We start from the raw sequence: 27918 nt of genomic DNA, 5'->3' as shown, positions 1-27918 counted from the left end.
CCTACGCGGCCGCTTATGTCGCTTAATAGGTCGGGCCAGCTCTGGGTATTAGTGGTAAATATGACGCTTCTGCTAAGAGAAACAACTCAACTGGCTCCGTCCAGGCTGTGGATGTCTAATCAGTTTTAGTGGTAAATGTATTCAATTAAAAAAAATCCCTCAGTGCTATTTTGAGTGAGAAAGCTCAGCTCAGCTGCAAAATCATTCCCCCCCCCCTAAATTTTTAGCTTGAATTTGTATTCTCCGCCTCTGGGAAGCCAGTTCATGCTCTCAACACCATACCTTTCTCACTCTCTTTTCCAGTTATGAAAACTTGCTCCAAAATGTTTTCATCTTTAAATATAGGTGCAGAGGATGTGATGGACGAGGATAGATTTTAGCTCATTTTGGCTGACTGATAGTCAGGTGTCTTTATTTCAGCCAGATTGTACGCCAGAAGAAATGTGGCAGGCAAGGGGTTTAGGTTTCAGCTGCATGAATGGCCAGCGGGAACCCTCCAAGTGTCAGAAGCCTGCATGCAATGCATCATGGTACATGTAGGCACTGCTGGGCAGGAAAACAGACAGACAGACAGACAGACAGACAGACAGGCAGACAGACAGACATATAGATAGATAGATTAATCAACAAGACCCAGACAAGTAGAAAAATGTAACCTTTACTTATTTACAGATTGTACAGAGGTACTGAGTGACAAGGTATTATTTACAACACAACTAGTAGCTTAGAAACCCCTGAACTTATACACAAGTGAGATACACGGCAGGGAGACCTGGAGGACTACACACAAACGCAACCCTTCCACCCGGTACTGTATATAATATGTGTGCACCTCCACCAAACTGAGAACTGTACCGGGACCGACGTTTTCCACATGTTCCTTTACAGCGTTGTACAGGAGCCAGATGGGCCCAAAGTTGGTGACATCGCAGGCGAGGGGGGGGGGGGGGGGGGTGTGTGACTGTGGAAGGATCCTGGGCTCCACTCATGTTGAGGTGCACTAACCAGGATGGAGGGGAACGTTGGTACATGTAGCCCCGTTAGGTCAACTCAGGGAGAACTCAGGTGTTGCAGCAAAATAGGTACCACCAAAAACACAAGCATGTCATGCAATTAAAAAAAAAAAAAAAATCAAACAATAAAATTGGTTTAAAAATCTGTGTGATGGTGGAGGACGTACACATCTCATTACATGTTCTCTTAATCACATTAGTACAGACGCAACATGTGTGTGTGTTTGCATGTGTGTGTGTAAAACTGTATTTGATTTATATGAGTAAGAGCCGGGTCAAATGTTATGTGTGGGACGAAACCGAAGAGAGTACGGAAAAGTATACACACGCCAAAAACACACATCCACCACAAACAACCTCTTGATACGCATATCCTCTGTCTTATATAAATGCCTGCGCAGTGTAAAACACATAAACATACACTCGCTCACACACACACGCTCACACTCAGAGGTGAAACAGCACAGACTCGTAGAGGAAGAGAAATATGTGGGTGGGAGGGGGTTTTATATTATAACCACACAGGCTGGACTATCATTATTCATTGAGTGTGATTCAGATAAGAGACCCAGCTACGTGTTGCTATAGTTAACTGGTGTGATAGTTAACTAGCCTGTATGTTAACCCAACAGTGAGGACTGTACAGTGAGGTCCCAACCAATAACACACCAGAGGAAAAATAAATCACACAAGAATCTAAAACATGCCAGTCTTTTTTTCCTTTTTTTTTTTTTTTCCCAAAGAAGCAGAATTAAAAGCCACGTCGTTATTGAAATGAATTCAACACTTAATACCATTCAAATCAAACAAATGAAAATCAGTTTCTAACATTTAAAACAAAGATTTCTCTGTACAGAAGTATAATATTGCAACCTGATATTGTGCATATAACTCACACACCAAACCTGTTAAGATTACCAAAAAGAGGGGCAGCGTTCACTGTTGAAAAGGTGCGTTTTTTTGTTCAAAACGGTCTTGCATTCTTCACAGCCGATATATATAAATGTGTTTATGTGTGTGTGTGAGAGAGAGAGAGAGAGAGAAAGAGAGAGAGAAAGAGAGAGAGAGAAAGAGAGAGTGGGGAGAGAAAAGAGAATAGAGCAGAAAGATAATAGAGACAGACGCTCAGCTAATGGGATATCAAGTATTTTTTCCATCAAAATCCGTGTGCTCAAAAATCAATGCCCTTACTCAGTAGATTATGGATTTCTGGAACACTCATACACACATTGCTAGCTCGTCGAGTGTGTGCATATGTGTGTGTGTGTGTGTGTATATGAGTGAGTGTTGCCTCTGTAACGAGTCACTTTGCAAACTCTCTGCTTTGCCACGTGACTCTCAGCTGAAACACAGCGCTGTGTTCTCGCCAACAGAGAGCCACACAATACCAGCTACTCTGACGCTTGTCCAGGAGTATTCATTTGATGAGTAAATCTGCAACAGTGATGCTCTCGGCCTCTAAATTCACTATTGAAACATGAAAATGGGCCTACAGTTCTTTAATTCAACATAACAAATGTAGTAGAATAAAAGTACTGTATCCTACGAGAGCCAGTGTGGGATTTGAGGAATTCTAGCGACTACTACTAATATTGTGATTTCCAACAATATGCTGAGATTTAAACACCACGACTGAACTTTTATTCTTCTGATACTCAATCTACTCTATAATAGAAGGAAGCAGGGAATGATAAAAAATGAATAAATAAGAGATTAAACAAAAAGGTGTTGAGGGAAGGCTGGTAAGGGGCAGATGAGCACTGTGAAAGTAAACAAAAAAGATAAGAAAGATACAAATGTGTAGTTGTGTATACTGTATGATGCTGTACCCATTTATCTAACACTGTTATACTTCGGACCTTACAATGGAAACGTAACGGTGCCCTAAAACCCAATGTCAAAGAGAAATAAGAGAAAAAAGAAAACATCTATCCAGCGAATGATTGAGAATATTCATATTTTTCAGTACAAAAGTGTTTTTGGTCAAACGTCCGTGTTAGGTGGCAGAGTATAAAATCTACAAAGTGCACAAAGAGAAGCTATCTCATCGCTTCGACACACACACCCACTCTAATCTACTATCCTAGACTACTGCGTATGTGCATGTGTGTGTATGTGCATATATGTGTGTTTGTGTGTGTGTGCATATATGACCCTGTATAGGAGTGTAACTGTAACACAGGGCAGTAGGAAGCATGCAGTATGACCTGAAGGCTAGCTAAGGAAGCAAGGATGCTATACTGTATGTCTTTAGATCTAGAAACACTAGAACACACACTTTCTTCCTGATAGGCTTTTACCGGCGGCCATGTTTAGTCCACTTTTTGGAATGTTCAATTAACTGACATCAACGGTTACAGGCAAACAGTCGGTAGTTTTTACTCCCCTCCCCTTTAAAAACGGACACAGTGTGTGTGTGTATGTTCGAGTGTTTGTACATCTGCGGGCAGGAGCCACCACGCTTCTCAGACCTGTGCCCTGACCCGCCCAGTCTATTACTAAGAAAGTAATTTCCATTCAAGTCAAGGATTACTCTAGTGTAGGTTACTACTCTTTAAGCCATGCTGGCAGTGCAGTTTGGAGGCTCAGACAACATACGGGTTGACTGTAGAAATCATAGTGCAAGAGGAGAGTCCTGGAGAGAGGCGGGTGTGTTTAACTGTAATATGTGTGTGTGTGTGTGTTCTCAGAAAGAAAGGTTTTTTTTGTCAGTCCTCTTCATCTCTAAGAGGCTAGTGAGAGGGCGGGACAAGTCGGCTCGTCTTCCAAACACACGTGTTGTTCTTCCATCAGATCCCACTGTCGCCGATAAAACTCCGTACACAGTGTCTCTTTTATTTCACCAGGGATTCGATCCGTCTTGTCGGACATATTGTCAGTTTGTGCCTTGTTGCCCACAGCTTGAGGCTAGTGCACACACTGACACTCACACACACACGCTCTTCATCTTGTATTGTGCCTCCAGGTGTCCCTGTGGCCCTAACCCTGCCCTATAGAGGGTAGTGATAAAGAAACAATGATTTATTTATTTACTCAGCATTACCATTAACGTTTAGTCCTTCCCTTCCCATCTTTCACCTGTGTGTGTGTGTGTGTTTCCGTGTATGCGCTTAGAATCAGAGCTGCCTGGTCCTGTCACACACAACTCTGTCTTGCATGCGTGTGTGTCAGTGTGTTTCGGTAAGATAAGTGTGTTGCGTGCGAGTCTCAGACATCAGACTCGATGCTCGGCATGCGGCGGTAGAGCCGGGGCCGGTTGTCGCCGGCGCTCGAGGCTCGCGGCGCTGTCACATAGCTCATTGGCTGAGAGGCGGCAGGTGGGACCATGTAGGCCACCACAGGGGGCTCCTGTTGAGGGTAGAACACCTGTTGGTCGACAAGGCCGCCATACTGGTTGTTGTGATGGCTGCCATGGTTACCGAGGGTAAGCGACAGGGGCATTCGCTGCTTATAGAGCTCGTGGGCTGAGCTTCTCTGCGGCATGCGTGTGACAGACTGCGGGGAGGGCTCTCGTTGTGTGGTGCCAGGCGCTGACTGGAGGAAAGGGTTGTGAGAGGGCCGATCGGGGAAGAGACTCTTGGAGCGCCGGGGGAGCGGTAGAGGGGTGTCGAGGCTGTGGTGGTGGGAGGGGGACGGAGAGGGCGGGCTGCGGCTGCTGAAGGGACGGTCAGAGCGCATGGTGAGGACGTTAGCGTAGGCCCCCTCGTCCAGCTCCCGCTCCCGCTCCCTGTCTCTGTCGGGCAGGCTCAGCCCCCGCAGGTGGGTGTGCAGCTGCGACTGCCGCTCGGGAACGTCGTCCGGAAGCATGTTCTCATAGGAGTGCTGGCGACTCAGCTGAAGGTGCTGGGCCGACAAAGAGGTGGGGAGAGGAGACGGGGAGGAAGGGGTGGGCTCAAAGTGGCTTACGAGCCCGTCCCCTTCGCCCACCAGGCCCAGCTCGCTCTGGGGAAGATAGTGTGTAAACATGTCCCCGCTGTGTGGGTGAGTGTGTGTGTGGGAGTAGTGCGAGTGCAGGTGGTCTTCACTGATGTCGTAAAGGTTTCCCAGGTGGGCACAGGCGTCACAGCGAGCCCCCGGGGAGCGGACGGTGTAAAGGCCGGAGTAACTGCTCAGCTTGGTCAGGCAGGAGCGACAGTGTCCGGGTCTGACGCTCTGTGACCCCTGACCCCCGCCCGGAGCTTCAAATGAACCTCCAGTTTTGTCCTTCGAGCTACAGGGAGAGAGGATAACACGGATTATACACAAAAAAACAACCTGTAACAGCATGAAACATGGTGTCTTTCTGCTGGATAGATACCTGCTGTGTGTGTAGGTGCTGTATTTCTTGTCCTTCAGGGAGTGCAGGTCGGCCTCCGCGCTGTGACTGTGGTGCAGTAGGCTGGCACTCAGCTGCGAGATGGACGCATCCGCCTGGTTGGAGAGTGTGTGAGTGTGTGAGTATGTGCTGTCAGGTGGAAACAGGTCAGGGGGGTAAGTGTGGTCATCACCTCCCCCCTGGCTGTCTCGCTGGTAGGGGGGAGCTGACTGCAGACTGGCCTGGTCTGAGTCAATGGAGTAGATCTTTGATCCTCCGCCCCCGCTTCCCCCTCCTGCTCCTACCCCTCCTCTCTTCCTCAGCTGATTAATAGGCTTGAATCCGCCCCTGGCCGCCATCGAATCAGAATCTTTGTGTGATGGCGGCCGGCTGGAGCACTCGGAGATGTCAGAGTGTGGCGGCTCTTCAGGCAGGTAGCGCTGGCTCTTCATCTGTGGGGGTCCGGGTCCAGCGGCCGGGGTGGGGCTTGGGCCTGGAGATACGACAGTAGGCTGCGTTTTCAACGTCTCCACACTTTTCTTCCACAGGGCTCGAGGTTTCGAGCCCTGTGGGACGGCAGCGAGGGCCAGCCCGATGGGGCGAGTCTTGCCGTTGTCATTTGTTATTGACAGCTGGGGCTTGTTGGGGCTCGTCTGAAGAGCGGGGCTTTTCTGTTGCACAGGGAACGGCGCAGCATTGTTAAGAAGGTTTTTATGTCGCCCGGACAATGACAAGAAACTGTGCGGACCAGCGGCGTTGCTATAGAGACCAGGACCCTTCGGGGGCAGATGGAGAGAGTTACCTAGGAGACAAGGAGAGATGCACCTCAGACAGCAGATACAATAGATGGATGCTCAGCCGGTTGATACATTATCTACTGGCTATCCCTGGCACGCTGTTTGTGTGCCATATACTGTAATGTGTTTCTAATCATGAGGCCAGCCTTTAGATGAAAGTCGATGCGATTACACAACAAGGTGAAAGGAGTCACCTTTAGATATGCATACGTAGACTGTTTAGGAAAGGCAGGGGGACCTCTGTACGTGTGAGAAATGGTGCCATGTCTACCTGCTCTGTGAGGAGGTAAAATACACAAAATAAATGTACACTATATGCTGTGAGGTGTACAAGTGTTATAGTACCTTTCCCCGACATCACATCTAGGATGTTGGGCTGCAAGAGCACAGCGTTGCGTTTAGGAGAAGACAAAGCCATGGACTTAGCAGACTTGAGCAGATGCAGCATGTTGGCTTGAGGACTGAAATCCAGCTCAGGATTCTTCTTCTTCATATCAATATGAACTCCATGGATGCAGCTCCATATACCCTGAGAGAAGGAGAGAAGAGAAAACAAAAAGAAAGAAAAAAAGGGAAAGGAGAGGCAGGCAAGAGAAAGATAATAAAATGGTTAATTCCCAACCCATTGACTTCACAAGAGAAAGAGTTCAAACATGCACAAGAGTAGTTTCCTAACACGGTAAATGAAGAAAGACCTCTGCATCCTATTCTCTTGCGCCTTTACTGCAAACCCTAACCTCATTTTGTTTTGTAATGTGGCAAGTAGACATAATCGCCACTTTTTAAGATTAACTGCTTTCAGAGGCGCCTAGAAAATTACATTTAGGTGATGATGTCACTGGAGGGGGCCTTTGAGTGCAAGGAGATGTTCTTCCTGGAGCCACTTAACCTCCAGCATCGCCGCTCTAACACACACACAGTTACACACAGACAGTCTTTTTGTAAAACATTTAATGTGTGAAATGCTGCTCGTCTGGAATAAAAGCCCTGCCTCACACAGAGACATGGGACATGTATAATGAAAGAACGGTCTGACTGAATGTGCGCATTTTTGTTTTGTGTGTGTGAATATTTAGGTTTAAATGTGTGCGCGTCCATCTCTCTGTATCCCCGAGCGGCAAAGTCCGTCCCTCACCTCGCAGCACCTGCACATGTATTACCATTTTTTAAACTTTTTTAGAACAGACTTATGTGTGTGGCTGAGAGAGAGCAAGCTCTGTGTGTGTGTGTGTGTGTGTGTGTGTGTGTGTGTGTGTGTGTGTGTGTGTGTGTGTTCACATCATCCTCTTATAGCTTGATTCCTCTCTCGTGTCATCCATATGCACAGCAGTAAATCCATCTCTTCCTCAGCTGGGCTCCATAATCACAATATCCTCCTGTTTTCTCGTTTATCACACACATACATACCCAGACTCCTTCTTAATATTAACAGTAACTATTGTGTGTGTGCGTCAAAGACACACACACACAATCACTTTCAGACACATTTCAGGCATTCACACGACTAAAGGTCCTTTATGTGCGTTTCCTTTGCGTCTGAAGAACTGTGAAGATTAGGCAAATTAGACTGCTTTGTTCGAGATGCAATTTTTGCACACAACAAGACAGACAACAGAGTAATCATTTATGTAATTTACTGTGATGTTTGAATGGATGTTGTTAAACACCACAAAGGCTCCGCGGCTGCCTTCAAAGTCGCAATAATGTGCTGGTCTGTTGTATTTCTGCCTCAGTATGTAACCGCATTGAAACAACTTGAAAATACAGTGAGGTTTTGTTCCTCTTGCAGTTGTTCTGTTCCCTGCTCTCTCACTTTATTTCATACTCTTTTAAAGTAGTCTCCGAGTCCGATTTAGTGTTTAAAACGGTCAATAACTTTACAAAAAATTCTCAACCCGAGTCCTGATATTGATGTTGCAACAACCAGTGCTTTCTTACAGCCTGAATCAATGCTGCACATCAGCTGCACTCTGGAGGATGGTGTTTGATCAGTAAGAGAGCAACATCTGAGGGTACTGCCTCAGAAGCAGATGGGGCAAGAACTGGACGATGTTCCTGCAGTGGGAAATTAAACTTTTCCCTCTCCTCACCCTGCTGATAGTGAAGAGCAGACCCGGCCTCCCAGTGCAGACGCCAGTGAAGCAGTATCTCAGCCTCCAGTAGAAAAGGTGTTCAGAAATAAAAGTGAGGATGGAGAGGCCCATGGCTGTGGCCAGCATGTAGAAGACACCCGCCATGTTGTCTACATCCAGCTGGCTGGACATCACCTCGTTCTTCTCACTGTGGCAGATCCCAGTCAGCCACTGCGCCTCCAGCTCTTCCATCTCACCTGTGGGAAAGGTGGTAAAGTAAAAGTTTAAGAATGCAGCAGGTAGGGGCGAGGAAGAAAAGAAAAGACAAATATAGTGGTTGAGAAAAAGAGGGAATGGATGGGTGGTCGAGGGAAACAGAAAGGTGTTGGGGGAAAAAGTGCGTATCATTACGAAGAAAGATGGAGTGGAAAAGCGAGGAGGTGAGAGAAGTGAAGTGGTAAATAGATGGTAATGGAAAGGAGACAGGAGGTGGAGTGAGAAAAGGGGTTTGTAGAAAGAAGGAGAGAGAATTGATAGTGATGGAGTGATAAGCAAAGATGGGAGGAATTGTATCAGATTGAGTGTTTCTGTGTGTCGCACGGGCACGCAGGCGTTTGCCCTGAATAATAAGGACGGGTGTGAATCGAGGCGCTTTAGTGGTTTCAGCAATTTGGTTTCTGGCTCATTCTCCTTCTTGCATTCACACCATCTCACAGCTTATTATTAGGAGTAAACATTACAGGACACACACACACACACACACACGGAGTAATGATGATGAAATGGTGTGTTAAGACTAGCCCCTGATAGCTTTCTAACAGAAGGAGGGAGGAGAGAGCGAGTGTTGGGGGAGGGTAAGGGAGGAGGGAAAGCTGAGCATTGGCACAACTGTAATAACACTAAAGGCTGGGAACATCTGAGAAACTTAAACTTCAATGCAGTGTGACTGATCTGCTGCAGAATGAGGATATGTGCGGGCGCCTCACCATCTCCTATGATGCCCAGTATGGCCAGATCAACCAGGCGTTTCCAGTAGGATCCTTTCTGTAAGGCGATACCATAACCCGTGGTGGCGAAGATGTAACCGCTGCCGATGGTGACAAGCTTACAGCCGTCGTCTCTGCCCGCCATGTAGTTCAGCACCGCAGCGTCGTAAATGAAAGCATCCAGCTTTCTGTAAGAGAACCACACATTCTGGATTTACTACATGCTCCAGCGTTTGGATGATTCATCTGAGGGGTCATTACATTATTAAAATGAAAGGACAGAAAATTCAAATATTTCCGCAGCAACATTTTTTTTAACATTTCTTCTCTCATCTTAGATAAAGTGCATATTGTTGCCTACATTATTCAGGCTTATATAAAACCATATTTAGCTACATCTGGGGAGAGGACATCAATTCTGAATGAACTGCTTGTCCTGAACATTTCACATTTTCTTTTGTAATAAGGACAAAGCTGGCGCTGTCTTATCTATGACACATTTGCTTTATTGCTAAGAGTTAAAGAGAGTTGAAAGCTCTCTTATGTCTGTCTTATGAATGTGAAACATGAGCCAGGATACCGTTAGCAAATAAACCACAATGTATTTTAAAACAAGACAATGTGAAATGTGATCCATCAGGATTCAGTAGTAAAGACCCCAACACTGCTGAGTCTTATGTACACATTGTGGTGCCAGTAGCAATGTTCATTAGATCCATAAACAAACCCGTAGGATTAATCACAACAACTGCGTCCTCTTGGAGCCGAAATTCTCATTCAGATCAGACGATGGATCATGGGCACAGAGTACTGTCCGGCCTGCACGCTGCTGCAGTTATTATTTACACGCACGATGATGTCTTTGTTTCATACTAGAGATAATCTTTTACTTGCAGGTTTTGTCATCATTTTGACAAATTGAATTCAAGCTAAGGAGCCATCATTTGTATCCGACTCAACAGTCCTCCTGTGTGGGAATGTAACCTCTGAGCTCAGCAAAATCACCAGCATGAGGAATGACCATTAATCAAACAAAATGTAACACGAGCTGCAGATTTCTTTTTATAACTTATTTATCAGCAAAAAGAAGTCTTAGTGTACATATAACCTAATGAATACACCCCAGTGCTAATCAACCCCCTTGGGACTCTCCATGTTAGAGATTTATTCATTAATATTAAACACGTTGAGTTAAACTGTTCACCAAAGGGCATATGTTAAATGCAGCCATTGAGTATCTGTTTTGCGAATATGCACATGTCCTTTAAAGCGCATCGAGCATCTGAAAACAAAACGCTGCAGATTCATTAAAGTGAAGAGTGCTTTAAAAGTATCACTGCCTATTGCATGACTTTAAAAAGAGCTCCAAATTGTTAAAGTTTTCTTCAGCCTAAACAATTTTGCTGAAGAATTGAATTAAACGCTGAACACATTCATTATACAGTTTTGATGTTGTATAAACAAAGCCTAATGTATAAGGTATGAGAAAAATCATAATCTACTTGAAAAGTCAGTTTCAATGAAGTAATTGCAGAGAGGGAAAAGCAAAAAAGTACAATTATATTTGAGGAAAATACCCCAAAGATCAAAGCACACAAAACTAATGAACAAATAAAAGCACTGCAGCCATCCTTCCATTAGTGCATGTTTAGGAGGGAGAATAAACAAATTACTCTCTCCCTGTTTTGGCAGCTCCCTCTTTCCAGCAGCAACAGACTCAATAATGAGCACTTGCAGGCAGCGTCTGCTTTTTACAGGGGCTGACAGAAACACTGAGCATAGTATCTGCAGCATTTTATCATGAGATAAAGTCGGGCCCCATGGGGCTGAGTTTCGGTGTGATGCAATGTATTTTTTTTGTTTGTTTTCACATGATCTTATGAATACTAGCGGTCTGCAAACAGAATAAGCCTTTCAGGTATAATAAAGCTCAACTTCACATAGGTTGAATTGACAAGTTCACAGTACCCAGTCTTGAGGCTGACCAGCGCATCCACAACGCCAGTCTGATGGTATTTGGTCATGTATTGATGCATATTGGGATAGTTCTTCCTGATGTTGCGCTCGGTGCTGCCGTTAGGAACCGTCCCGAAGCGAAATGGAGGCGAATAGGAATACGGACTCTGGAACTGCAGGGAGAGAAATAAGAAAGAAAAGGGACACATTTAATTTGAGACAAAAACATGTGTGTATTTTATTTGTATTAATTGCATTCACTTGTAATTTAATTTCTATAATTCATAGTTTTATCATCGTCGTGACGTTTTTTTAGTTGTTGTGTTGTCGTCCAATGTGAAAAGTAAATAAAGACAATGGTAGTACAAATACTTTAATGCTGAAATTGACAGAATGAACACAAAAGAAGAAACAATGAAGCTAAAAGAGAGGAGGGGAAAAAGAGCAAGAAGATTGAGAAAAGTACGAGAATAAAGAAAGTCTAAGAAAGAGAGGGAGTTCAACTAAAAGAGAGGAAGAGGAGAGAGGAGGAAGGAGAGTGACGAGAGGAGACAGAGGAGAGAGGAGGCAGGAGAGACAGTGGAGTGGACTCATCAGTCATCATCATCATGTGTCCAGTCTAGAGTAAGACTGACTGGGGTTCTGCTGACACCGCCAGCTTCGGCAAACATACACACACACACACATCCAAACACAAACACACACACATACGTCTTTGATCCATGCAGCCCATGTGTAGCCTGAGCTAGCAGTGCTGTGCGGTGACAGCTACGGCCAGAGGGTTAGGGCTGTTGAAGCCCAAGGGCGTTCCCTGGAGAGCCCTGTCTGGCCTCAGGGCTGGCATCCATTACAAGTGCAACCCTGACTGTGACTGTGTTTAGTTTCTTCTGTGTGTGTGTGTGTGTGTGTGTGTGTGTGTGTGTGTGTGTGTGTGTGTGTGTGATCGCACCTTCTTGTCAGACAGTCCAGTCACTTGGTCCACAAACTCTTCCTGGATCATGAAGGCAGCCAGGTTGGCAGTGTAGGAGGCCAGGAAGATGACAGCGAAGAAGGCCCACACTGAGACGATTACTTTGCTGGTTGTGCCCTTTGGGTTCTGCACAGGCACGGAGTTGTTAAACACCAGACCCCACAGCAGCCAGACGGCCTTACCGATGGTGAAGGATGGACCATGTGGGTCTGACGGAGAGAGGAAGTGAAGCAGAGGGAGACATTTAAAAAAGACGGAGTGTAAAAAATACTACGTAGTGAAAAAACACCAAAGCAGGTTGAAGAGTCTCCAACCTTAGGGTCACAACGTTTCTGATAATATGAGGCTTATTTTGGGGTTAAAAAAACAGCAAGCCAGGGAATGAATTAAAAGTTTAAATTAAAATAGTAATTGTTATATTTTCCTACCTTCCTGCCTTCCAGTAGCTAAAACAACCCTTAGTCATTCATTACCAAGACCATCATTTTTGCAAATCATCATACCATAGCCATCATCTATTTAACAGCAAGCAATGAGACCGTCCAAAAAGGGAAGTTAAACAAAGAGTTTATGATCCAGTTTGAGGGCATCACGCTTCCTCCGGAGGGGTGACATTGTAAAATTAATGTGACAGCAATAATGGCTTTCCTTTTTTACACCTTCAGCTCACACATTTTGCAACAGTCACTGCAGTCGTCTGCAGTGACTGTTTATCAATGACCATGATTCATTGATAAAGACCAACATTTATAAACCAAGATATTGACCTTTCTAGCAAGTCAAATCCACAAAGTAAACCACTGAACAAGGAGATTTAAAAGGATAATTTTTCAGACTCAAATCGTATCGTGAAAAGAAAAAAAACAATAAAAAATAAGCTTAAGAGATTTAGACCTGCTACTCGTGAAGTAATTTGCACCTGAAACACACCACACACTGCAACTGAAGAGGTCCAACAGTCACTAAATTGTACTTAAATAAAATTAAAACCGATAGAAAGTGTTGGTGAAGAGAAAAGAGAGTTGTGATTGCAGAGTTGTACCGCAGCAACAAATCTTAAGGAATTCGTAGTTATGTTGGTAAATATTTAGCGAAAGACAGCCGCCAATTGGCTCAGTTTCACAGTCAGTGAAGGTTGGCAACCTCACAGTGACAACAGGACTCCAAGAAGTTCCTCACATTTAGCAAATAAACATCAGGGTGTTAGGAATATTCATCAGAAGCCAATTAGTCTATTTCCAAAATATATTTAACCTTTATTTTAAAGTTACTTTCTTCTCCTCGAGATGAAACGGATTATACTTATATAACAGTTTTTTATTTGGGAATGTGTTGTTCATTGAGTGTGTAAGATAAAAAAATTAGCCAACTAAACACATTGACTTTTACTGTAATATGTACAGGTGGGCTAGAAATAAAAAATCTAAGCAAAACACGATTCCATTGCAACACCTAGATCGGCCTTTAGGTAATTTAAAGGTCCCATGTGTCAGGATTATTATGTCATGTCACGTTTCTATGTCTAGGTGTGGGTGTTTTTCCGTTCTCCTTGTCATGTTTCCTCCTTGTATATTGTCTGGTCTCTTTTCCCTGGGTTTTCATGTCTGTCGTTAGTTTCCCTGGTGTGTCTAAATTCCTGAGTGTTTTCACCTGTCACTCCTTGTGTGTCTCCTGTGCTCATCAGTGTCAGCCCCGCCCCTGATTGTTCCCACCTGTGTCTAGTTACCCTGTGTTTAAATTCCCCTGTCTCCCAGTGTTCAGTGTCAGTTCGTCTTGTCTATTGTCATGGTAAGGTCTATGCTCCTGGTACCCATGAAAGGTTTTTGATTCCTCACTGCGTGAGCGCCTTCATTTTTTGTTCTCTGTTTTTTGTCATCTCGACTAGAGTTTTTTGTGGTTACCTTTTTGTTCATTTTTGCCAGTCATGGAAAAATAAAGTATCTTACAATACTTTACCTCTGTCTCCCTGTCTGCAATTGGGTCCAACATCCTAAGTGCCTGAGATCGTAACAGAACGAACTGACCAGAATATGGACCCAGCGGATATGGAAGATTTTGAGTTGGATCTGTTCGATCTAGACTTTTCCCTTCAATGTTCTCATGCCGAGTGGAAAGGAACTTCTTCTAGAAAGGACAAAGAGGCTATTCTCGAGAGGGCACGAATGGAGGTGGCCGAAATGCCTTGGTTGAGGAGTTCGTTGCCGGAGTGGTTACAGCTTTTCACAAGTTGTCCTGAGGACTGGTCCGACGCATCTAACCCTTTCCTCGGATCCGACTACGGTCCTGTTGGAGGTCCACGGAGTCTCCAAAGAGCCTCTCGGAGACGCAGGGCCAGGATTCCAGCCCGTGCTCCAACAGCCATGATCCCGGTGTGGGATTCCCAGTCTGCTAGCCCCAGGCATGCTAGCTCCCTGTCTCCCAATTCCCAACCTGGCACCATATGCCTCGGTGGGATCCATCTTAAGTCAACCCATGCTTCTGCCCCAGTTCCTGCTCCTGTCTAGGAGTCATATGCTGGAACTCGTCTGGCTTATGGAGGTCCACGGAGCCTTCAGGCGGCTGCTAAGAGAAGGAGTCGCAAAGCCAAGCTAGCAGCCGTGCCTCCATGCTCCAGTACCGGCCCACGCAGCTTTGCGTCCATACTCCATTACCTGGCTTACACAGCCAGGGTCCAGGCTTCCGCTCCCAACAGCCATGGTTCCGGCTCCAGTGCCGGACCCAGCAGCCATGGTACCGTGCTCCAGTACCATCCCACATAGCCATGGTACCGTGCTCCAGTACCATCCCACACAGCCATGGATCTGTGTTCCGGTTCCTTGCCCAGCAGCCATGATCCAGGCTTCAGCTCCGGACCTTACAGCCATGTTTCCGGTTCCAGAACTGGATCTTACAGCCATGTTTCCGGTTCCAGAACCGGCCCATGCAGCCATGGTCCCTGCACCAGAGCTGGCCCATACAGCCATGGTTCCGGCCCCAGTTCCAGCCATGATTCCGGCTCAAGTACCGGCCCCAGCAGTCATGGTCCCGACTCCAGCTCCTCGTCACCTGTTGACTCATCGGCCGACGCCAGCTCCCCGAGTCCTGTCGGCGTACCGGCCGACTCCAGCACCTCGTCTCTTGTTGGCTCTCCAGCCAACGCCAGCTCCCTGTGTCCTGTCGGCGTAACGACCGACACAAGTCCCCTCTCGAGTCCCCTCTCGAGTCCCCTCTCGAGTTCCTACCCGAGTCCCCTCTCAAGTTTCCTCTCGAGTCCCCTCTCAAGTTCCTACCCGAGTCCCCTCTCGAGTCCCCTCTCGAGTCCCCTCTCGAGTTCCCTCTCGAGTTCCCACTCAAGTCCCTACTCACGTGTCGTTGGAGGTTCTGCTGGGGGTCCTGCCAACTCTATGTCCTGTGCCGTTGGAGGCCTCCCCCGACTACTCTCCTGCCGGGGGTCCTGCCAACCCTATGTCCTGTCCCGTTGGAGACCCCGCTGACTACTCTTCTGCCGGGGGTCCTGCCAGTTCTATGTCCTGTGCCGTTGGAGGTCCCGCCGACTACTCTTCTGCCGGGGGTCCTGCCAACCCTATGTCCTGTGCCGTTGGAGGTCCCGCCGACTGCTCTCCTGCTGGGGGCCCTGCCGGCCCTGTGTCCTGTCCCGTTGGGGGTCCCGCCGACTACTCTTCTACCGGGGGCCCTGCCAACCCCATGTCCTGTTTCGTTGGAGGCCTCGACATCACCTGTTTCGCCGGGGGTGCTGCCAACTCCTTGTCCTCTTCCGTGGGGGATCTTGCCGACACCTGTCCCACCGGCTCCGGTTCCTGTCCGGTCAACACCGGCTCCTGCCCGGTCCCCTGAGAGCTGTGGTCTTCGCCCCTCCTCGAACTCTGCCTTGCCCCCGGGCCGTCCGCCCGAGTTCCCCTTTTTGAACTCTGCCTTGGCCCCGGGCCGTCCGCCCGAGACCCCATCCATGGTCTCTGCCTTACCCCCGGGCCGTCCGCCCGAGACCCCTTCCTGGTCTTCTGCCGTGCCCTGGGCTGTCAGTCAAGGCCCGTCCTCCGTACCCCCTCCACCCACCCTGCTGGACGTTTTGGATTTTTTTTGTTTTGTTTAGGGACGTCTAGTATCCGTCCCTTGAGGGGGGGGGGGTTCTGTCAGGATTATTATGTCATGTCACGTTTCTATGTCTAGGTGTGGGTGTTTTTCCGTTCTCCTTGTCATGTTTCCTCCTTGTATATTGTCTGGTCTCTTTTCCCTGGGTTTTCATGTCTGTCGTTAGTTTCCCTGGTGTGTCTAAGTTCCTGAGTGTTTTCACCTGTCACTCCTTGTGTGTCTCCTGTGCTCATCAGTGTCAGCCCCGCCCCTGATTGTTCCCACCTGTGTCTAGTTACCCTGTGTTTAAATTCCCCTGTCTCCCAGTGTTCAGTGTCAGTTCGTCTTGTCTATTGTCATGGTAAGGTCTATGCTCCTGGTACTCATGAAAGGTTTTTGATTCCTCACTGCGTGAGCGCCTTCATTTTTTGTTCTCTGTTTTTTGTCATCTCGACTAGAGTTTTTTGTGGTTACCTTTTTGTTCATTTTTGCCAGTCATGGAAAAATAAAGTATCTTACAATACTTTACCTCTGTCTCCCTGTCTGCAATTGGGTCCAACATCCTAAGTGCCTGAGATCGTAACACCATGTCATGCTTTTCCGGTTATTACCTGTCCCCTTATGTGTTATGAAGGTTTTTATGCATGTAAACGGTCTGCAGAGTCAAAAACCCTCAAAGTACAGAAAATACCTCCCCAAAACGCCTCTTTGGATATTTCTCATTTACTTCCTGGGTATCGCTACGTAGGGATGCCCAGTAGCCAAGCCCAGAGCTATGGCCGCACCATCTGCCAGCCTTTCACGAAACAAAGCTTCCCAAACCTTTCAGCGATTCATGCCGGATATGTACAGCGTAGGGCACTGAAGAACGATGCTGTTCCTACTTTGTTTGGACCAGCGGGAGATTCGGGTACACAACCTGTAAGTATTCATTGTTTGTGTATTTATGATGTTTAAAACAAACTGGTATCTACCACAACGTTTTTCAGACTGCTAAGTTGGGATCGCGGAGAAATGCTCTCCGCAGACCCATTCTCACAGCGTTATAAACCTTTTTCTTACTCAATATCAAGCCACACTTATTGTTTCTACTTCGGCTGTGAGTGTTTGTGTGTACTCAGGGGGGGGGGGGAGCTCCAACAAGCCATTTAGGACAGAGTGAATACCGGTGAATACACATACTTTACAGAGATGCTGTATGAGAAACCAATGTGAGTTTGGAAAATTGCACAGTATAAATCTATTCTAGTAGACCTCAACAATGGAATGATGATCAGTAGATATGTCCATGACATGGGCCCTTTAACTGTTGAATTAATCTAAAATGTAGTTTTACAGCATTATTCTGAGCTTGAGGAGCTGCTTTCTGAGGATGTGCCTAGCTCTAGGAGAGAACTGTTAATGCTTACATCGAGTGAACCGTCTAAAGTCTGGGTAATAATAGGTCACTTATTTCACTCCAGGGGAAGCTTGGATCTGTGCTTCTCGCTCCTGGGAGAAACGATCGGTTTGATATTTCTAATTGTGTGTGTACGCTTACCTTTGCCTTGGGCCAAGTTGCGGTTGAAGCCCAGCGGACTGACAAACTCAAAGAGGAAGACGGCGATGGCTGTTACAAGAAGCAGCATCACAAACATCATCACCCAAACGGATGCACTGAAGGGCTCTGAGAGGGGGAGAGACAGAGAGAGGGTGGGGGGAGAGAGAGAGTTAAAGTTGAATCAAGTTCATGATGCACTGTAGTGCAGATGCATACAAAAGTGAGGGACGGAGAGAAAGAGGTGACAAACTTGGAAAAACAAAAGACACTCAAAGAAACAGGCACAAGTGGGAGATAGGCGAGGAAAAGATAATAGGAAAGACACAGAGAAGGGAGGAAGGGAGACAGACGGAGTGAGGGAGGGCGGATGGGAGGAGAGGGAGAGTTAATCACAGAGAGTTTGATGGAGCACATTTCCATATTTCTCATTATTCCCTTGGATGAGAGAGGGAGAGGCCTGGGGCGGGGGAGATCGTAGAGGAAGGGGAGAGGGAGCGGGTGAGAGAGAAGAATCAAACTCTGAGTGATCTGATGTGCCCTGCTGCGGGCATGTGTACGTGATCTGTGTGTGATTTGGGCATGTGTGTGTGTGAGAGTGTGTGTGTGTGTTTGGTGAAGAGCAGGGCAGGAGTTCAGAGAGCGGGGTGAGTGCCAGAGACGCTGAACCCAGACACAATGTGTGTGTGTGTGTGTGTGTGTGTGTGTGTGTGTGTGTGTGTGACTGTATGTCTAAGTATGTGACTGCCAGGGTTAGCCAACCCTGAGAGATTGTGCACTGAGGTGCCTCAAATATGAGTACGAGAGATACTGAACCGTCACTGATACCCTGGCCCCGGCTCAACACACACTCACACACACATGCATACAATGTGCTTTCATATAAATACACTCACAAAGCATTCACCCCTTAATATACATACGGCCAGAGCACATCCATTCTCTACACACCCCTGATTCAATACACAAAGACCTAATATAATCGTGCAGTATAACACACGTTTTTTCTCCCTCTCCTCCCCTCCCTTACGCACGCACGCACGCACACACACACACACACACACACACACACACACACACACACACACACACACACACACACACACACACACACACACACACACATGCATGCTAACACATGGCTTGATACACAGGGACCAACACACACATGGTCCAATACATCCCCTCGCTCCTCGTCTCGCTCCAATGACAATACAAGACATTAGGCCAGCACAGAAGAGTGCTCCAGTTTCTAGTCATCTGAACAACTGGAGGAGGAGAGAGGATGGGAGGAGGAGAGGATAGTATCAAGAATGCTTTGTCTGAATCTGACTTTTCAAAAAACATCTGGCACACTGCTTCCTGCGCTCTGCTAGACATATTAAATGTGCTCAGGGTGTTGAGGCCCAGATAAAGTCAGAGTACAAGTGGAATTTGGCCAGCATACTGCATACTGTCTGATCAAATGTTCAATTTTATGTGCAGGATTTTGCCAACATGTAAGCACCCCTTCCTCTGTTTTTCTGCTCCCAGTTGTCGGCCCACTTGCGGACAAGTGGAGGAAAACATGAAGAAGAAAGCATGTATAGTAAAGGAGGACAAAAATAAAAGATTTACCGAGGAAGGCCGAAGGAGAGACGGTCCCGTTGCTACGTGACACCATGACGCTGATGCCAGTCTCCACAAAGGGCACGGAGAAGTCAATAGCCACTGACCTCTCCTCATTGATAGTCAACGAACCGACCGCCATTATCGCCTTCTTGTACACCACCTGGTAGACAGAAGTTAGAAAGGTAGCATTGCGTGCAGGACTCACTGACAGAACAATAAATAAAGTGAGCTCCGTGAACATTTGGACATCATTCGTCTCAGATATGGTCCTCCTTTTTTATTTTGGGACGTGAAATATCACAGTGACTGGGGGTATAAGCTCAGAATGTCAGCTTCAGTTGGAGGGCATTTTTGGCTGAAAAATAAAAATACAGCTGTCTTTTCTCGTTGTGCTACCATTTCCTGGTGTCTGGATGTTTTCTGACAGATGGAGATTCTGCACATAAAGACGTCATCTCTACGATGCAGTGACATGTTATGTTTCGTCTTCAGATTTAATTGTCTAAGGGCTCATAGCCGTCTTCCTCTGAAGGCATTACAACTATGGATCAAACTCTGAGTGTCCATTTTCGGAGATGTTATGTGTTTAATCTCGACCTTTGGGGATTTTACTTTAAAAACCTTTCATTTCATCTGTGATTGAATAAATCATTTGTAGAAAAGATAAATGATAATGATCACCTGAGCCTCAAGGTATCCTCGAAGAGCTTTATCGTCTGCACACTTAAATAGTTGATGGTATGGATTTTAAAGCCCCAAAGGGAAGCAGCATTGGAAATATAAATGACATGAATAATGCATAATACAGTGGGAGTTAATGATAACAATTTAGCATTTTTGGGTGATTCACAAGTGGTTGTATTCAAAATCTTTTTCTACTCCTATCGCAGAAACACATGATCAGAAAGCAAAGGAAAACATTATATTTGATATGTTTGTATCTCGTATCACAATATCTATTAATGATCTATGAATCATTTTAAAAGTGATGCATTCAGTCCTGTTTGTTAAGATGTGTTGGTGCAAGCATGATTATAACAGTTAATAGCAGTACTCCATATTCTTTAGTCAACAAATCCCATTGAAAGACCCAAACCAGCAAAGAATCACTTCTTTTACAAATATCATTTCTGTATCTTAAGCCTGATACAGTGTCTTGTTATCAACAACCCACTACTTCCCAAGTAGGAATACATACATTTTAATCTATATGCAAAACACAGAGTAGGAGGTTTAATGGTATTTGTTGACATACAATAATGATATATAGAAAAACCTTTAGAGACACCTTCAATCATTATACTTAATAATTATTCCACGACGAGTCCGACTGAAGGAAGGACTATTCCTGACAAGACAAATACGGCTTGTGTTCTGTTCCACCATTAAACATTTTAAATCTAATTTTAGGACCCATATTTCTTCACTTCCTTTTAGTTCAATCTGCCCGTTGAACTCAACTTTTATTGAGTTCCCTCTTTACTTATTTCTAACTTCCTCTGCTGCTTTTTAATGTTCTTTAAGTCTATTTCTCCCAACTTCCTTTATTATATTATATTTGTACATGATGTATTGTATCTATTATGCACTTTTAAATTCTTATGTATATCTGCATTAAGGTAGATCCTAAACCATGTGCCTCAACCTGAAGGCACATGGTCCTTATGTTTTTAATTGAACTACACTGACTTGAAAGCTTATTTGCTTTGTTGCCAAAACTTAGATAACAATGTCAATGCCATTTTCACATTTGCCCATTACATATATTAAGCTACTACAGCAGTGCAGTGGGTTAACCTAGCTTAGCATAACAACTGGAAGCTATAGAGGAGATGGTTGGTGGATTTATGTTAAATCTGGACAGATAGAGGCTAGCACGTTCCCTTTTTTTCCAAGTCTTTTTTCTAAGCAAGCTGCTGGCTAGATAAGCGTATTTCACAATGATTACATGGAAGGTCAGACCGATATGGTTTTATAGTAAAGGACAGACGAGTATTACGCACCTCTCCAACCATGCCGTTCCACATATTGTTGATCTTCTTGCCGTGTTTCCCATTTAAGACCAGGTAGAGGTCGAAAGTGAACTTGACGTTCCTCGCTATCTTCTTCAGAATGTCAATGCAGAAACCTTTGCAGCACTGCTTAATGTAGGAACCTCCTGATGATGTGCTGTTACTGCAACACACAGAAACAAACAATAAGGTCATATTTCTTTTATATTATAGGACATTTCAGTGTTATATAAGCGAGGAATATGTGAGTGTTACTGTACCCCTGCTCGCTCCACATCTGGTGGTTCCATCAAACTGTAAAACTAGAATTATGATCGTGCTGAGTAAACATAAACACTGCTAGAGGGCACAGAGAGCTTGTATGGAGTTTGTGAGTGTTTCCCCTCTGTGCCTGAAAACACAGGGGTACTGAGCAGATGCTGCTGGGCTTTAAATAGAGCTGAACAACCAACGCACATGATTAAAATATCATCTGTCCTGCGCCTCGTCTCTCCGCGTCCCTTTCTCTCCTCTTCCTATGTTTTACTGTATATGTCTGTTAGGAAGCGCTTTTCCAAAACTCTTGATCCTACTGTACTTTCCCACGGCCGCCTCACAGACAGGACGTACAGAAAGGAAAGAGATGTTTCCGTACACTTTTCGGACAACCCTCCCTGAGGACCTCGGAGCTGTGAACTAAACTGAATTGTTGGATGAAATGATACTCATAATCTATTAAACTCTACCAGCATTTAAAAAAAAGTATTATCATGAAAAGTGTATTCCTCGTCTGTGTCATCCATCTCTGATGCACTGTAACATGTATGGATTTGAACAGTGACTATGTGCCCTTTTCACTTGACATTTCAGTCGACTGATTCATGAGAAAGTTCATAAAGAACTGAAGGATTCACACACCGAGAACGACTGTCAAAAACTGAAAGATCAAAGGATTAAAATGTGTTTTAACAGCAGTCAACTGTATCTGCAGCACAGCAGAGTGTGCGTGTCTGCATGTGTGTGTGTGTGTGTGTGTGTGTGTGTGTGAGAGAGAAAGAGAGCCTAATTTGTGCACATACATGTGAGTGTGGCTGTGTACAGTATGTGCAGTATGTCCCCCAGGTGTTCTAATGCACACATAATGTATACATTAGCGCTTCCCAGCTGAGCCCTCTCTGTGTCCTTATGTCACTATACACACACACACACACACACACACACACACGCACGCACGCACGCACGCACGCACGCACGCACGCACGCGCGCGCGCACACACACACACACACACACACACACACACACACACACACACACACACACACACACACACACACACACACGCGGCAACAACAGCATCCCCAAGACGCACATACGGTGCATCTGATTCATGTCGTACTTTTGTAACAACAAGCCCATACAAATAAAATGGAAGTAGTGACTGAGTAAATGGAGCCCTTATGGATGGCTGGATGTATGCATGTACGCATATATGTGCGCATGGATGGCTGGACATAGAAAAAAGCAAATGTAACATGAAAACCCAGGACCCAGAAGAGATGAGTCATCGGGGCCGGCGACCGCTCAGACTTGTGCGGCCAACGCTCCCGAGGAAGGTTAAGATACGGGGTCACAACAAGTTAAACTTTCCATGCGCTGTGATTCAGTCGTCTAAATTGTGTGCGCCTCCAGTGTTGCAGTGTCGTGACCGCATGGGTCAGCAACTCAATGGTTGTTGCTGTTGTCCTGTCTGTCATCCCAAACCCATTTGACACAAAAAGCTTTTATTATGGTGGATTCTGTTTGATAAAAAAGGTAAATCAATCTTCAAAGAGTGTAATTATGGTAGAATGTCCTGCATTTACCTTGTGGCTAACAAGGACTCTCTTCCTATTATATTCTATCTAAATAGCTATCTTGAAAAATGTATCTTTTTCTCTATTGTGTGCCAGAATCGATTGAAGTTTCGACAATAATGCTGTCAGTCATGAGAGGGAAAAATGAGAAAAGATGGGTTTTTGATGGACTGTGTTGCGGCTAAATGATCATCAAGCAGCCCGGAGCTGGTGGCAAACAAACCTGCAGCAATTATGATTAACGCTTACAGGATGTACCCTGAACTGGCTGTATACAGATGAGCTCAGATGTGAGCTGAATTGTAGAAAAAGCAGAGAGAAGCAAAGCTCTCGTCATGCAGGAGCTCTCATTGAGGTGTCCACATATAGCAGATAATTGGAGTAAAAGCCAAGATGTCAAAGAATCCAGAAGATGTACCTTTGAGGATGTTTTACTTCCACTGACTACTTGGGAAATATCCCTGCATTGTTTACACACACGTGAAGGCCTGCAACATATTTCAGCCCCAATGAAAATGCCTTGAAGATTTATTCAAAGAGATAAGTACATTGTATTGTTTGACATGTTGCTGCTGAAAGAAATACAACTCTTAAGCTTTCTCCTGGACTGACACATCAAATCTTGATATATAGGCAATGTAAAAAAAAATCACAAGCAATTGAAATTAGAAATTAAATCTCTAAATGAATCTATCAAGCTTTATAAGCGGGATGACCAGCGCTCCACAAGGCTTAATCTTTACTAAGGTGCTTGAAGCATGAATACGTTCACTTCAAAGTGATTAAAGTCAAACACTGCATTCATCTTTAAATGGTGGACTTCTCTTCTTCTTTCACGTTGTATATACATTAGTTTCACTGTGATGAGAATTTAAAACAATATCTCTTCTAAGAAAGGAGGATTTTAGCCATTCAGCCCACTGCTATTGTCCCAGAGGACAAAGTGATATATATGCAGTCAGGTGGTGAGTGGTGAGGTGGGAAAAAAACTGTATATAATCATAAAAGATAATCACATTTGACGAAGCAGTGCAACAAAGTCGTAGATGAATTTGTGAAACATTTCCATTCCATTAGCTGATACTGTTATCTCGAGCCAAACAGAAAAAAAAGATTCCTGCGATCCCGAAGTGATGATGTTTCATAAAGAAATGCTAAAAAAAGATTTAAAAAGTCTAAGTAAACAAAACGAGGGATGTTTTCCAAACAGCAGATGCAGACGGAGGATATGGGGGCATTGGGATATTCAGGGAAGAAAGGCAGTTCCTTTTTGTTCTACAATGGAGGAAATGATGTAATTGTGCTGTCCCGTCTGGATTAGGAAGGACATTTCATTATTGGGGAGCGGTAGAAAGAAGAGACAAGGCCAGGTGAGACGATGACTTAGCGCAGGGAGGCGAGTGCGGATAGCCGGCAGAAAGTCCCTGAGGAGCCTTGAATGCCAGGATCAGAATTCTGAATTTGATGTGAACATCCACCGGCAGCCAGCGGGGAGGGAGGGGGTCGAACACGTGGAGAAGCGACAAAGGGAACTTAGGGGGGTTGCAGACAGGGCATGCTGCAGCGCGCCGGATGGTCTGTAGTGGCTGAACAGAATAGTTTACGAGCCGGGGTCCTCCTGGGAGATGCAGCAGTCCAGATGGGAGATGACAAAAGGTTGGGCTGCGTCCCACATGAAACCTATTTTCATTTGCGGTCTCAAGTTACAGCTCAGGCTGAGATTTATGTATTTATAGTTGTTCTCTTTAAGGCACACTGCACATTCATAGGCATTACTGTAAATGTGCCAGAGCTGTTCGTCCCAAGGCTATTTAAATGAAGGCAGAGACAGTCTCAGTCTCATGGGGGCGATTGGGTATGACACATATTTAATATATCTGCAGCTACAGTACAATGTTAGAGAGTTACAGCAGACGGTGCTAGACATAACAATGATAGTGTCCGCTCAGGTGCTCTTTGGGTCTGCTAGGCCTGACGAAACATTATGGGTTCACACGTACAGATGACGGATGATTGTTGGAGAGGAGAGGAGGTCCATGGGGAGGAGCTAATGCCACCTGAACACAAACATGGGCTGATGAACCATGACTGGGTCACCAGGGCGAGGGTGTTTGATGACCAGAAACTCCTGATGACCCCTGCTAACATCACTGGTGATGTGTGAAAGATGTACAGTATTTCATCAATGGCCACACTAGAAAAGGTGACGGCAGAAAAACAATAACTTTTCTTCAATGAAAAGCATTTGTTTATGGTCTTTTTTAAGAAAAACTTTATATTTTCATTATTGTCTAATCCACAGAACATTTTCTCCATTAACTGATTTAATGTTTGGTTGATAGAAATACATTCTGACATTTCTAAAATCCAAAGATATTTCTGCTTTTACAAGTAATAATGATGTTGATGTTTTTAAAGTGACGCAATAATCAAAATAGATGGTTTATAAGTTAATCGCAAGCTTTACACTTTTTACACTATCATAAACTATATGCAGGTTGCTAACAATGGGTCATTTTTGGATCTAAAATGAAAAGTCAACAAAATTCGAGTTGAAAAGTCACATCTACAAATATGGGCTATGCTCTGTCAGTCTCATGTAATCCATTTCATATTCCATGTCTGAATATGACGTTTTTGAAACAAATTTGTTTCATGCACGAAAATTGCCATCCCAAAAATGTCACCAAGAGAAATTTAAATCACAGAAATTCATATAAATTGTTTTCAATTTCCACCATATTAAAATGTGGTCATGAAGTATTCAGTTATGGTTACACTTCAAAGTTAAGTTTGCCACAGCCTGTCTTTGCTTCCACACCTGGCCACATGGTAAATAATGTAGGACAAAAATAAAGAATAAAAACAATGTATCAATATGTACAAAAGAGAAATACATTAAGCAGTATTACTGAATTATGAATAATTAGTAACTGTAACATTTAAAACGAGCAACACCATCTGTAAATCTAAAGCAACACATGCATCGCACTGAATTAATTGAGCAATGAAACAAAGAGCAGAATGGGCAACACATGCAATTAGTTTGGTAGCAGAAACAAAACTCAAGTGCACCGACAGATTGGCATTAGCGAGCTGACAGCAACCGAGAGCAATTCATTATTAATGTTGACCGAACTAATTATCACTGATCCAAATGAGAGCTACTTTGCCGGTAAGTGTTAGACTCTCTGACAGAAGTTGGATTAGAGTTGTACTCCTGAACAACACTGTCAAAGAACTAAACCACTGATGTACATCTTGGCTGCAAGAGCTGACATATAGAGTGGTTATGTATACATCTAAAATTAACTGCAATGATTTTGATCTGAATACAATACATGCAGCTTTTCCCCTTTTCAAAAATACACTTGGGGCTACAAAAGACCTATTTGTCTTATAGTGGCACATACATACTGAAAAGTGACGGCCAAGTTGTAACATGCTCCATCGAGTTTGTGATTTTAATAATAAAGAGAAACGCTACAGGCAAATGTTTTTCATTCACTGGTCAATTTTTTGTTTGGGCTATTTTGTTCCAGTAACATGTGTTCTTTCAGAATAGAGGAAGAACATATCCTAAATACAGATGTTGGAGTTTATGTAACTACACTTTGTCTGTTGGTATATATTAACCAGAAGTTACCATAAAAGAATGCCTAAGTTTCATAAAACGTTAAATACAAAAAGTAATTGTTTAAAGAGGCCCTATTATGCTTTTGGGGTGTTCCCTTTCCTGTAGTCTGTTGTGCATGTAAATGGTCTTCAAAGGCTAAAATCCCAAAGTTCCCTCCAGAGGGAGTTTCTCCCATCCCTGAACTGCAACGACCTCGTAGTGATGCAGAGAGAGCAGATCGTGAAGACACTAAATCACTAAGTGTAGAAAAGGGCCTTTTAGAGAGGGGGCTCAAAAAGGAAGGTGCTAAAGCGGAGCGTTTCAGACAAAAGGTGATAAGAGGTATATTCAGACAGGCAGTATGTTCTGATAGATGCCTTAAATACAAGTATGAACCTGAAATTGAGCATTATGGGACTCCTTTAACTTGTGTTTCAACACCACAATGTGAATACTACCTCAATATGCATATACAGCTGCATACCTTTGGATTTCAGTGTCGAGGACAAACAGATGATGAGTCAGTATTATATAAAGTAAAAATGAGTGGGACAAGTATAAATCCTTGTAGATCATAAGTGGACAAGCAAAGGGCATATGAATGACGAGTATGTTCTCAGACAAATTGAGATCGGTAACAAAGGTGTGATACTGTATATTCTTATATATATATACCTCGAAAAACAGGAGTAGCTACATTGTTAGATAATTGTTACACCTGTTCAGAATGGTATCACACCATTAAATAGCCATGTTTGGATCTCCTGTGCATGTCTGAATATATGAGATCTTTTTTTCATGTATATTGTTCAACAAATTGGTTATCACTGCCATTGCCATGCATTACACGGGGCAAATATGGGCAAACTGCACCTACCCCCAAAATTATTAAGTAAAACACCTGCGTGATTAACGTTGTGGGTTGAAACAAAACAAGTTGTTTAGGTTAAGTCAACAATGCTACGTGTTTTTGTAGCAATAGATCATGTTTTGGGTTGAAATAAGTAGGGTTGATACATAACTAAAATAGGTTTTAAAATAAACTAAAAATAATCTTTAAAAAAAATCACAATATTGAGTTTTGGATTCATACGGGACATGAAGTATCTCCTTGGTTAATGTGTGTACCGACCCTTTCATGCACCCCAACTAG

At 44.5% G+C, this 27918-nt stretch overlaps 1 protein-coding gene across 1 annotated transcript in view; it reads right to left on the bottom strand.

Moving 5' to 3' along the window:
* Positions 1-696: 696 nt before the first annotated feature.
* grin2ab (glutamate receptor, ionotropic, N-methyl D-aspartate 2A, b) overlaps positions 697-27918 on the bottom strand; it is a 143158-nt gene continuing 115936 nt past the window's right edge. The window contains exons 11-20 of the mRNA XM_034084548.2: positions 21308-21479; positions 19311-19464; positions 17697-17822; positions 12068-12297; positions 11131-11291; positions 9163-9350; positions 8195-8433; positions 6450-6633; positions 5311-6109; positions 697-5223 (exon numbers count right to left, since the gene is read on the bottom strand). Coding sequence (XP_033940439.1) covers positions 4221-5223; positions 5311-6109; positions 6450-6633; positions 8195-8433; positions 9163-9350; positions 11131-11291; positions 12068-12297; positions 17697-17822; positions 19311-19464; positions 21308-21479 — 3256 coding nt within the window. The 3' untranslated portion in view covers positions 697-4220. The remainder of the gene's footprint in view (positions 5224-5310; positions 6110-6449; positions 6634-8194; positions 8434-9162; positions 9351-11130; positions 11292-12067; positions 12298-17696; positions 17823-19310; positions 19465-21307; positions 21480-27918) is intronic.

The sequence above is a fragment of the Pseudochaenichthys georgianus genome, chromosome 1 (assembly GCF_902827115.2).
Source record: "Pseudochaenichthys georgianus chromosome 1, fPseGeo1.2, whole genome shotgun sequence".
NCBI lineage: Eukaryota > Metazoa > Chordata > Actinopteri > Perciformes > Channichthyidae > Pseudochaenichthys > Pseudochaenichthys georgianus.
Note: the sequence above shows the minus strand (reverse complement) of the source record. Positions and strands in the feature narration are given on the sequence as shown.